Source organism: Plectropomus leopardus, chromosome 5 (assembly GCF_026936395.1).
Source record: "Plectropomus leopardus strain MGB_pleo_1.0 chromosome 5, ASM2693639v1, whole genome shotgun sequence".
Lineage (NCBI taxonomy): Eukaryota > Metazoa > Chordata > Actinopteri > Perciformes > Serranidae > Plectropomus > Plectropomus leopardus.
In genome coordinates, this window is record NC_142180.1 from 10,180,773 (window position 1) to 10,192,810 (window position 12,038).

The following is a 12,038-nucleotide window of genomic DNA, read 5'->3' on the forward strand; positions in this document are numbered from 1 at the left end:
ACAAATTCACTCATAACTCAACTAGAAAGTCATCTAATTTTTATCTTCAACATCCCAAACAGTCAGAGGCCAAATGTTATTAGAGCACTAAATTAATGAACCAATTAAAATAGGTAACAATGTATCATTAAAATTAATGTTAAATTTATCCAATCCTAACTTGTATCTTAAATATTTGTCATACAGAATATGTCCAAAGAAGTTATATGGGACATTTAATTTTTTATGTTTGATTTAAATTCCTTGCCACTCGGTGATTAGATTATAAACTTACTTTACTCTCCTCTCTGTTTGTTCCCAGTGCCTTGTGTTCCTGCTGATGTGGATGTGAAGATAGACTGCTCTATGAATCAGGCTCGTGTGTCCTGGGGTGCCAGCGAGGGGGCTCTATCCTACAAAGTGACAGCTCGGAGCACACGTGGAGCCATGTCCTCCTGCGAGAGTGCAGAGGTTACAATGTGCACCTTGACCAACCTGACCTGCGGCCAGTCCTACTCTGTCCAGGTGGTGGCGGAGGATGATACTTGCTCAAGTTTACCCAGCCCAGCTATAGAGTTCAAGTCAGGTAGAAGAACTTCATTTACATGAATCTCCTGCATGTGAGCGATTTTTCACTCTTATTGCTCTGAAGGCGTTCAAGTGTAACTCCAGTCCTCCGTTTCTTCCCTCCCTCTCTCAGTTCCCTGCACACCTAACATGGGCTCAGTGGTTCTGGACTGCTACACCAACTCGGCCCTTGTGGACTGGGCCTATGCAGAGGGCGCTGTCGAATACACCGCAACAGCTCGTTCCTCTAGTGGCCATGTTTCCATCTGCAACGCCAACTCCAGCTACACCAACTGCGAGCTTGACCTGGAGTGTGGCCAGACCTATAATGTGATGGCTGTGGCCTCAAATGAGAATTGCAGCAGCCCTCCAAGCACCAGTAAGCAGGTGGAATCAGGTAAGCTCTAAAAACAAAACACCTTTTATTCTGTAAAATTGAATGAGACTTGTGGGGAAAGATTTTAAAAGAATCAGGGTTTTTTTTGTAATTTCACCAACTAAAAGAGTCTTGTTTTATTGACCTGTGGTAGCTGAAATCCTTATATAGCTAAAGTGATGGCATATGAGTGTGTTCATCACATCCTTTTATTATTCATTTATTCCTTTTATTCATTCATTCGTTCATATTATTCATATAAGCAAAACTGTAACACAAAGTTACAGTTAGAATAAAATAAAATTAAAAAAGTCCCTTAAGAAATTTGGTTATATCAGAATTTACCAATTATTTATGCCAGGTGCTAGTTCAAAATTAGTCAGACAATCTCTCTTTTAGGGCCAGAAAGGGTCCCAAGACTTATTCAAAAATATCCTCTTTCCCCATTTCTCTATGCACTCATTATTTTGATAATATGTATTTTTTTACACATCTTATTGTTGGATGACAAAAATTCTAAGTGACAGTCAGTTTAAACAGGAAAAAAATCCCTGAAAAAGAAAAACCTCAGAAATCCCTGGTATCTTTTTAGATGGTTATCAATTAAAAATGTTGAGCCTTGTACACACGTGCATTTCAGATAATCTCCTCTACAGTGATATCGGATGCCATCAGAGCTGCAGTTGACTTGAAAAATTCATTCAGAAGAGGTCAACCAAATAATAGTTTTTGCCTGTTTAAAGTTGGGTAAATCAGTGTTTAATGAAATACGCCATTTAAAGTCAGACTTTGCCACATTGACCTCAGTGATTTTCCTTCTTCCCCTGTCCCCCTCCAGTGGCTTGTCCTCCTGAAGACATTGAGCCTATAGTGGACTGTTCTACCAACACAGCCCGAGTGGAGTGGCAGGGCAGCAGAGGAGCCGATTACTACATTGTCCAAGCCCGGGGCATAGAAGAACATGAAACTAGTTGCGAGGCAGAGTCAAACTACTGCATCCTCTCAGATCTTATGTGTGGCTTCACCTACAACATCAGCGTGACTGCCGTCAACAGCGTGTGCAATGTCTCTCAGACTGACATGAAACAGCTGCAAGCAGGTGAGGACATTTTTTTTGTGTTCGCCACGACACAAAAAAAACAGCAACACCTGCAAACATCTGGGATTTTAATTTTTTTATTTATTAATGATGGAAATACAATATCCTAGTGGCCACACTAATTTTAATGAGATGATGAGATGAGATGAGTTATAGTTGCAGCCACATTTTGTTTGAAGCCTACATGACACGGCCCTTTCAAACTGCACACGCCTCCAGTACAAGACATACGATGCGACAGTTGAAATCTGCTACGTCACTTGTAGTGACTTAATATGAGGCCAAAGGAGCAATAATCCACTTTGTCTATTTTCTTAATTCTTTATATGTTAATATGTGATTTATCCTGTAGGTAAAATGATGTAACCTTTACCTTAATCCTTACCTTAATCTGTCATTGGCAGTTAAATTAAGCTGGTTAACACTTCATTACTCGCTAAACACTACCTAAGCATTTTCTTCCGGACCACTGAGCAAAGGGGGCTGGTTGTGGACTCATGCTGTCATGCAGTTTAAGGTCAGGTCAGACAGCTCCTCCAATTGTAACTATATTTGATTTTAGCCCTTTTACCGGCACAATGCAGTGACGAGCCACCAGTATTTGCCCAAGCAGGACTCACACATAGTTCCAAATTAGACTGCACTGAGTTCAAAAGAGAGACTTAATAAGTAAGAGAAATAAAATTGAGAAGTAACCACTGCAACAGTTTCACTGGCCTCCATGTTGCTTTCTTCAGTTGACTAACCAGTTTTCTGGCCCCTCCGTGACATCAAGCATGACACCCCTGTAAAAAAATACTCACACAGAAAGTCATACGTGTCTGCTGCAGGACTGTGTTCACACCTCTGGTCTACTGGCAACTGGAAAGAAATCTATACCCAATTTTGAGTGGGTTTTCCCCTGTTTAAAAAAACAGTGCACATGCGCTAATTTTGATGGAAAAAGGGGAAAATCATATTGCGACATCGGCAGTTCGATATAATTCTCTGTTACAGATTGGGCTAATTTAGTCGGGCTATCTGTGTTTTTTCTATTAACAATATTTGAAGAACTTAGGACACTGTATTTTCATCAGTTTTTGTGATTTTGCATACTACTTAACAGTATGATATTTCCATAAAACTGATTTGGACAACATTTTTGTGTTGTTTTCGCTTGCGGTGCTTATAATAAGAATTATAGATAGATGATTAATAGATCTAAACTGATACTCATCATGTCATCATCATGTAAGATTAATATTTCTATCTCTGTGCCTGTGCAGCGCCCTGTGTGCCACAGCGGGTGGAGGCCCGGGTGGTTTGTGATTCTGGCGCAGTGGCGGTCTCCTGGGAGCCCAGCAAAGGGGCAACGTCATACACAACATTTGCCCAGGGCAATGGCGGCTATGCGTCAACATGCAACGGCAGCGGGACAACATGCCTGTTCGATGACTTACTATGCGGCCTCAACTACTCTATTACTGTTAGCGCTTCAGATGAGACGTGTAGCAGCGCTGGGAGCTCTGCTGTGGAGCTCAGCACAGGTAAAATCAGGTGTTTGGCATATGGCATGTCATATTAAAGCTCTGTTTATACCTGTGTTCGTTCATACCCATCCATGTGTCTATCTGTAGCTCCATGTGTACCACAAAACGTAACTGCAGAGATGGTGTGCAGTAATGACACAGGCATTGTGTACTGGGAAGAAGGGGAGGGTGTGTCGTCCTACATGGTGCGAGCTTACGGGCCCGATGGTCACATGACTCATTGTAACAGCACCACAGACTGTTGCCATCTGCCCAACATGCATTGTGGCCAACTCTACAACCTGACAGTGACAGCTCAGGATGGACGGTGTGACAACAGCCACGCCTACCTCAACCTGCAGTCAGGTACATTTTTCAGAAAGTGTCATTTTTCCTGAGTTCAGTGCTTTGGTTTGAGTTTCAATTGTTGCAGGACATTGTTGGTTAAATTAAAAAAGGTTTTATTTCAATTTTTATCAATAACCATGAACATTTCATTGCAGGGCTGGCAGAAAAAAGTATTCTTCGATGCGCTGCAATTTCTGTCTTTAGGCAATAATGTGAAATGTAACCCTTTGGAACCTGGCACAACATCAGTGTATTGAGCTGTATTCAGACACCTTTTAAAAGCTGTCTGACCATTTGAAACCTGGGCATTGGTCTGAAGTCTTTAAAAAACATGGGGCGAAAGGCAGTAGGCAAATTGCAAGAAATTAGTTGATTTGGAAATTTTTTTTTTTTAAAAACTTTGGGGAAAAATTTCCACAAAACCTGATTTATAATTATCATAAGTATATATTTAAAATATTTTACAGAGTTACTATTATTTTAGGCATATTTAAGATAATTTACTTGTTTTTTGTTTTTTTTTTAACAGGTAATTGTCTTGTTTTTTGGTTGTTGTTTTTCTTTACAATTTATTCTCTATTTTTTGGGTAATTTGCTCAGGTTTCAAAGGGTTAGAAACCAACTCTTGACATTATGGAGGAGTTTTGTGGGTGTTTTTCAGATCAATTTGAGAAGTGCCAATGGTTTTGCTATTCGTGACACAGTAACCACTGACATTAGAATCAAATGTGGCAGACCTCTGGGCCTAGACCAGCGTTTGATTTTATTTTGTCAAACCTCAGTCCTGTGTTTGCATCTACTTATTGACTTTGTATCCTTTCAGAATCCTTTATTGGATATATTTTGATTCCATTTTTTACATATGCATGAATAATCAAAGTCAAAAGATTGACATTAAAAGAATTAAAACTGAAATGTTGCCAGACAGAATACACAGAGATTCAATAAAAAACTCTGACTCCACAAAATTATAAATAATTTTGAGACGTTTTTGGGCATGTCATCTCACTTCTTGCTTTTTTTTTGTCTTTTTCTCTCCTAGTGCCTTGCAGGCCAACCAACGTTAAGGCTTCCCTGCAATGTCACTCAAACTCTGCTGCAGTGACATGGGAGCGAGCCAGTGGAGCACATTCCTATCTTGCGGTGGCTGTTGCAGAAGATGGAAGCCACCGGATTGAATGTAACAACAGCATGACCTTCTGTGACCTGAGGGACCTGCAGTGTGGACAGACCTACAATGTGAGCGTTTTCGCGCTGGATGATTCTTGCTCCAGTGTGGAGAGCGACAAGGCTTACGTGCGCACAGGTATCACAGACTGTTTGTAAAGGCTTAATGTGATTTTCTTTAATTATTAAGAGATAACAGCATCACTTATCGTAACAGTGAGGTGGGTGAACTGAAGTGTGAATTAGCATTTAGAGTTTTTTTTTTGTTTGACTTTTATGGTCCCCAACATAGTGTAGTTAAACAATCTCATATTATCCTGCCCTCTTTGCTTCTTTTTGCCTCTCCCGCTCAGCCCCTTGTGCCCCCCAGGATGTGGCTGTTGAAGCACAGTGTGATGAAGATGCCATGACAGTGTCCTGGCTCACCAACCCCGATGCCCAGTACTTCCACGTGGCTGCAGTTAGCAGCAGTGGGGCGAGACTCTACTGTAACTCCAGTGGTGTTGCCTGCACCATATCAGATCTACCATGCGGACAGACCTACAATGTGACTGTGTTGTCTGTCAGAGATAGATGTGAGAGTAAGCCCAGCCATGTGGTACAGACTTGCTCAGGTAAGCTTTAAGCTGTCAGCCATTTCCTAAAATGCACATATCAGTGTGTTCATCATATGAGGCGCTGAAAATGACTCTGCAACTCAGAAATGCAATCACTTTAATGCATTGCTAACCAGGCTCCAGATTCCCCACTGGGGGGATACTGCAGTTATTGTCGGACTGCCTCTGAACATGCCAAGCTGTGCCGCTTACAGGAAATAGCTGCTAAAAATGTAACACGTGCACCATCTGCAGGCAATGAGCGTTACAAAAGCAGGTTTTCTTTTTTTCATATAGCTGCTGTTTGTGCATTTGCTTACATTTGTTTGGTGTTTTACATTTCAAGTAACAGTTCAGTATTACAAGAAACATGCTCATTAATTTTATTTTGCCTCTATCCTGGCAATATCTGTGGCTTGAGGAAACAACAAACACGAAGACTCAAGAACGCCTTGAGGGAATTTCTTCTAATTAGGCACAAACATACACTTGGACTCATGGGTAAACTGATCAGATTGTAGCGATCACAGATCAAAGTTCAAGATCAATGTGACTTTTGTTTGTCTCATTGTTGTAAATCTCAAGAATGCCCTGAAAGACTTTCTTTAAATTTGGCACAAATGTCGACTTGGACTCAAACTGATTAGAATTTGAGGGTCAAAGGCCAAGAGCACTGTGATCTCCCAAAACATGTTTTTGGCCAAAACTGAATTAAATGATAACTATTCTACTGTGACTGCAGGCGACCCTCAAGCTCACTTATTAACATGTTATATCTCATTTGTTTACTCCTCTCACAAAATAAATACAAAAATGATCATTTGTGGTTTAAGTGGGAGTAAATATTTCTGTCTTCTCATCTTATTCTCACAGAGATGGTTATTAGGAACATTTATTTGACCACTTGAGTAAACACTTGAATAATTGATAGAAATGTTTAAAATGCATATACATGGTGCACTTTAGCATATATTCTACATGTATTTCCCTACTTCCCATATAAAAAAAGCTTCATAAATAATGTATGCCTTTCCCTTAAAGAATGATATATTGCCTTTATTTTGGGAGGGGGTTGCACAACAAGAAGGATCACATGACACTTGTACTCATTCGAAGAGCTTCTTTAAATGCAGAACCCCCTTTTTTTCCCACAGAAACATTTTATCAAAATATAATTTGTTGCAAATATATAACCTAAACATCTTTGATATAATTGTAACTCGAGTGTAAAAACCTTTCCTGAACTACTCTGCCGACACGCTCATTCCTGTCCATTTCACCATTTACAGCTCCGTGTGTGCCCAGGAACACTGTGGGCCGTCTGGACTGCATATCAAACTCCGCCTGGGTGACATGGGACGCCTCAGAAGGAGCCACCAGCTACTCTGTGCTGGCCCAAGGGGTGGGAGGTCAAAACTCCAGCTGCAGCTCCACCTCATCCCCCTGTAATGTCCCAGATCTGGAGTGTGGGACACTTTACACCTTCTATGTCACTGCCATCAACAAACACTGCCACAGTAATCACAGCACCACCTTTGAGCTCGAGACAGGTACTCCACGAGAATCTCTTCTCTCAATACACTGATTTTGAAGTATGGTGCTCGTTGTCTTTGAAGGGTTATTAGGAAAATTATCTACTAAGCATTTCATCATATTAATATTTATTTGGGACCAGCTGCTTCTCATATCATATGGGTAAAAAAAATGACTAAAAATGGCTCAAATGCAACTGTTTTGTCTTTAAGTGAAAGAGTATTTAACTTTCCATCGCCCCTGATTGCGGCTGTCGACTTGTGCTTCTTTGCCTTTGCCATGTCTGCTATCTTGCAGAAAATATTTGGTGTTGGCTATGTGTTAGTTTGCTTGTTTACTGTTTGTTTATGAGACCACAGTAGTTTTGCTTATTGTTCCTACTTGTTGCATGTCTACAATTTTCATGATTGTCCTGCCAACATGAGGTGAATGAGAAAAAACAAATTCTCTGTTATTTTGTTATACTGTGATGTAGGAAATTTACAACATTATATTGAGTTGATTAAATTAAAGATAAGCCAACAGCTATTTAAAATCAGTCTGAGGACCACAATTGGTCCCCGGGCCAGACTTTGGACATGACTGTTTTAAAGCTACTTGACACTGTGAGCTTTTTTTATTTCCCACTGCGACTCACTATTTGTTTATATTCCTGTCCTGTTGTGTAGGTCCTTGTGCTCTAACATCCATTAGTGCAGTGACACAATGCGACAGCGACACAATCCTGGTTGAATGGGAAATGATGGAGAACTCACCGCTCTACGTGGTGTCCGCTGAAGGCCATGACCAAACAGTCATTACCTGTAACAGCACCTCCTACTCATGTGAACTTGAGGATATCCAGTGTGGCATGCATTACAGCATCATAGTATCAGCTTCCTCTGATAAGTGCAGCAGCCTCAGAAGCCCACCAAAGAAGATCAAAACAGGTAATTATCAGCCCGCCAGTTTAGCCCTGATTTATTTTTAGTTTCGTTGTTTTTGACTGTTGTATTTTATGTGAGGTTATACTATTATCTGTTTAGTTGCATGTGGTGTTGTCATGGTTTTTGTTTAATTTTGAGATCACTCTGAAAAAAATTATTATGTGGATACCAGAAAGAATTGCAGCACCCAATGGTGATCTAAAAATACAAACAAAACCAGAAACATTAATGGTTATTCTGTCCTCTTTAGCGCCCTGTGTCCCAGACAATGTGACAGCAGTGCCATCTTGTGAGGACAATGGAGCCACAGTGATGTGGGGACACTCCCCTGTGGCCACATCCTACCTACTGACGGCCACAGGCTCGGATGGACATGTCGTGAGGTGCAACACCTTAGTGAATAACTGCACCCTAGCTGATCTGCACTGCGGACAGGTGTACAACTTAAGCATCACCGCCTCTGGAGAAAACTGCACCAGCCAGCCAAGCTTTTCAACCTTCAGAACAGGTAGAGACATTTTAGTTTGATTCATTTCACCAGGATAATCCCCCTCAATATCTATGCTGGTTCCTTTGGGTAAATATACAGTATTACCAACAAAAAATAAGGCAGTTAAAACATCAAACAGTCAGTAAAGTCTTTTTATGTAATTATCTTTTCTTTAGTTTTAATTTAATTTTGTTTTATTTAAATTTAAAGAGGTGTGAATTTAACTACAGCATCATATTCTGATAGTTTTTATGTTGGTCTGCTGATGATATGGATAATCAAATCTAGAGATTAAACTGTTGTTTCATCAGCAATTCATTGGCAACAATTCTAATGATCCAATGATCTTTTTGGGGATTTTTTAAAGGAAGCCTGTCAGATGTGACTTATTTTCTAGTATTTGTCTGAATGTCTTTCACTGGCCTAGATCATTAATTAATTGACAAATAATTACTTGGAGTCATATTTCCAGAACAAAGAGGAAGCAAGCTAAACCTTTAGGGAAATCGTGCAAAGACATTTTCTATTGTGATACTGTCATCTACAAGTCATCATTAATAATCTAGCTTTTCATATTGTTTTTGTTCTTCTGTTACTGTGCTTCAATAATAATGCAGCAACTCTCTACAGTTTGTTTTCCACATTACAGTCAAGTTAAACTGACACATTGAAGTCACAATTGCGTGTAATTGCTCAGTTTTGCACTTAACTAGTCATCTGTCTTTATTAGAATTTAATAATTCTTCTTTCTTTGTTTCAACTCTTGTAAAATCAACCAGGGTGAGTTGAGTTAAACTGTAAAAACTGCAGGCCATCTTCTCCTGCTTGAATCTCTAATAGTGCTTTTTCTCCATTGTGGCAGTGCCCTGTGAGCCCTCCGGTCTTGCAGTGGATATCGATTGCGAGACCAATTCTGCCATGCTGTCTTGGGATGCCAGTGAGGGCGCTGTCGAGTATTTCGGCTGTGCCCAACCTATGTATGGAGACGCACTCTACTGCGACAGCCCCGGCCCCTACTGCACCATCGAGGGCCTGGAATGTGGTGACATTTACAATTTCTCTGTCGAAGCCTCTAACGGCGTCTGCAACAGCTCATTTAGTCCACCTGTGCAGGAAGGAGCAGGTAAATATTAAAGCTCAAATATAAATGTAGTTAATTGTCAAATTAATTTTAACCAAAACAAGCAGAATATGTTGAAATGTTTAGGTGGTATTTCAAGTCCTACATTATATTTATTTTACAGAAAAACACATTTTTAAGGCTTCAGGCCTCAGTGACACACTCACAAGAACCCTGTTTTTTTTAATAGTAGTTAGATATTTAAAATATTGTATAATCTTGCTCATGCAATGATCATGTTAAGAAGCACTGGTTAATTGGTTTTGACTCTCCTGTTATTTGGTGTAATGTCCAGTGAGAAAGTTATTTACTCTTTAAAACAAGGTTTCCACAGTCATGACAAACCTGGAAAAGTCACATTTTGCAATCTAATTTTACAGGTCTGGAAAAGTAATACAATTAGTAAAAATCACCAAAAGTTTTGAAAATGTCATGGAATTCTGTTGTTTAATAAAATTCATTGTTAGAGTATCGGGGATAATCTTCCACATAATGTAACATAACAGCCTATTGGTTTTCTGTCAGTTAACTGTTGACATAATATCTAATATGCATCAACTTAATGCTGCGGATATTTGGTTTTAGCATCGACATTGCGGTGTGGAGTATTTGCATCAAAGGACGTGCGATGTCACGTATGGCAAATTAACTTAAACAACTTATTTGCTGCTTGATACAAATGGGAAACTCACGTTTCTCATTTTCCATGACCAATACCAGCCAAACCTTCCCCTTGTAAAACAAGGTTAAATGTATATGTGACGTAATGTGGTAGCATTTGTTATGGGATGTGTGGCTCTCAGTAAGAGGGCAGACACAATGAAGCTCATGCTTTTCCAAAATGTAAATGTTATAATTGGTCCTTGAAAAATCATGGTAAAGTTTAGAAATTTTGCTCATGAAAATGTATGGAAAGCCTGTTAAAATAAGTTTCCAGACTAAATTTCACAAGTGGTAAAAATCTGTAATCTGTTTCCTCCTCAGCTCCGTGCCCTCCAACTAATGTCACTGCACGAATGCAGAGGATAGGCCAGACTCACTGGGCCATGACATCATGGGAAAGCGTCGATTGTCCTGACGTCGAGTACCTTGCAGAGATAACCGGTCGAATCCAAAATGATCCACAGGCCATGATGAAGGTCTCATCCTACTGGAGGCCCAGGCCATATTTTGAGCTCCCTATGCCTTGCAGCACAGCGTATAATCTCACTGTACGTTCCAGAAACTCAGCTGGGACCAGCGAGTCATCAGCTGCCTTCACTGGAGTCACGGGTACCTTGACACTGCACTCATAACTGCCATTTAGTGACCTTTAGACCTTTAGAGTGTCTTCTTTTATATTTTTGGGTTTGGCTTTATGTGCAGAAATTACAAATTAGCAACAATTGGCTTTAAGTCCCTCTGCTGAGCATTTGTAAGCAGTTTATATCCATTTAAGAAATGGTTTAAAACCATACACTGTAGAAATAGTGGATGTAGCTACTATGATGTCACACATTAGTTTGTGGACTGCCACTTTGAAGCCTCAATTTTGGCATTTTATCCATCAACATGTTGGATTTTTGGAGCCGCGGTGGATCTCACTGAAAAGCCGAAGACACTATAAGCAGACAGGACGTCACTCAAAGTCAGGCTGTAATCATGTTTATTTCTGCTGTGAAGTTGAACATTTTAACATGGGGGTCAAAGGGAGATTTACTCAATTTTGGCAATTTTTGTTTTTTGCCACTCCCACACTGGCTTCATTTTTCAGCCCAGTGGGTCTCAGCTTGTTCAAACCAAGCAGCAGCCTCCAGTTCAAGAAATAAACATGTTTACAGCCTGGTACAAAATATGATTTTTATCTCTAGTTAATTTAGGCATTCAGGAGTGTTGTACAGAGGGGGAATTTTGTTTGAACCTGTGTATGTTTTTGTTAAGGTTTATAGTTTGAGTGACAGGATGTCTGCGGAAAGTGTCCTCAGCTTCTCAATCAGATCAATCCCTCACTCATCCACAGTGCCAGCCTCCCATCCAAATACAGCCACTTTTGGCTCCAAAAAAACAAAACAGTGACAGCTAAAATGTTGAACAGTCTATGAACTACTGGGTGACATCACATCTGTCAACATTTATACCATAAATGGAAGCTGCCGTACTAACAGATAATGACACTACAGTAAAACATAACTGCAGTACTATTAAAATATGTTTTTATAGAAGAAGACATATTTTTCATTAATTAACACTTCAAGGAGCAGTGTGTAGGATTTAGAGGGATCCATTGGCAGAAATTGAATACAATATTCATGATAATGTTTTCATTCACTTCTAATCATCCAGAACTAAG

General features: G+C 39.9%; 1 protein-coding gene across 1 annotated transcript in view; it reads left to right on the forward strand.

Annotated features, from left to right (window-relative positions):
- fndc7b (fibronectin type III domain containing 7b) overlaps positions 1-12,038 on the forward strand; it is a 54,938-nt gene that overhangs the window by 39,613 nt on the left and 3,287 nt on the right. Inside the window, exons 45-56 of the mRNA XM_042513396.2 lie at positions 302-565; positions 680-943; positions 1,761-2,021; positions 3,287-3,547; positions 3,638-3,895; positions 4,920-5,183; positions 5,398-5,658; positions 6,930-7,190; positions 7,842-8,102; positions 8,350-8,607; positions 9,452-9,712; positions 10,694-10,981. Coding sequence (XP_042369330.2) covers positions 302-565; positions 680-943; positions 1,761-2,021; positions 3,287-3,547; positions 3,638-3,895; positions 4,920-5,183; positions 5,398-5,658; positions 6,930-7,190; positions 7,842-8,102; positions 8,350-8,607; positions 9,452-9,712; positions 10,694-10,981 — 3,162 coding nt within the window. The remainder of the gene's footprint in view (positions 1-301; positions 566-679; positions 944-1,760; positions 2,022-3,286; positions 3,548-3,637; positions 3,896-4,919; positions 5,184-5,397; positions 5,659-6,929; positions 7,191-7,841; positions 8,103-8,349; positions 8,608-9,451; positions 9,713-10,693; positions 10,982-12,038) is intronic.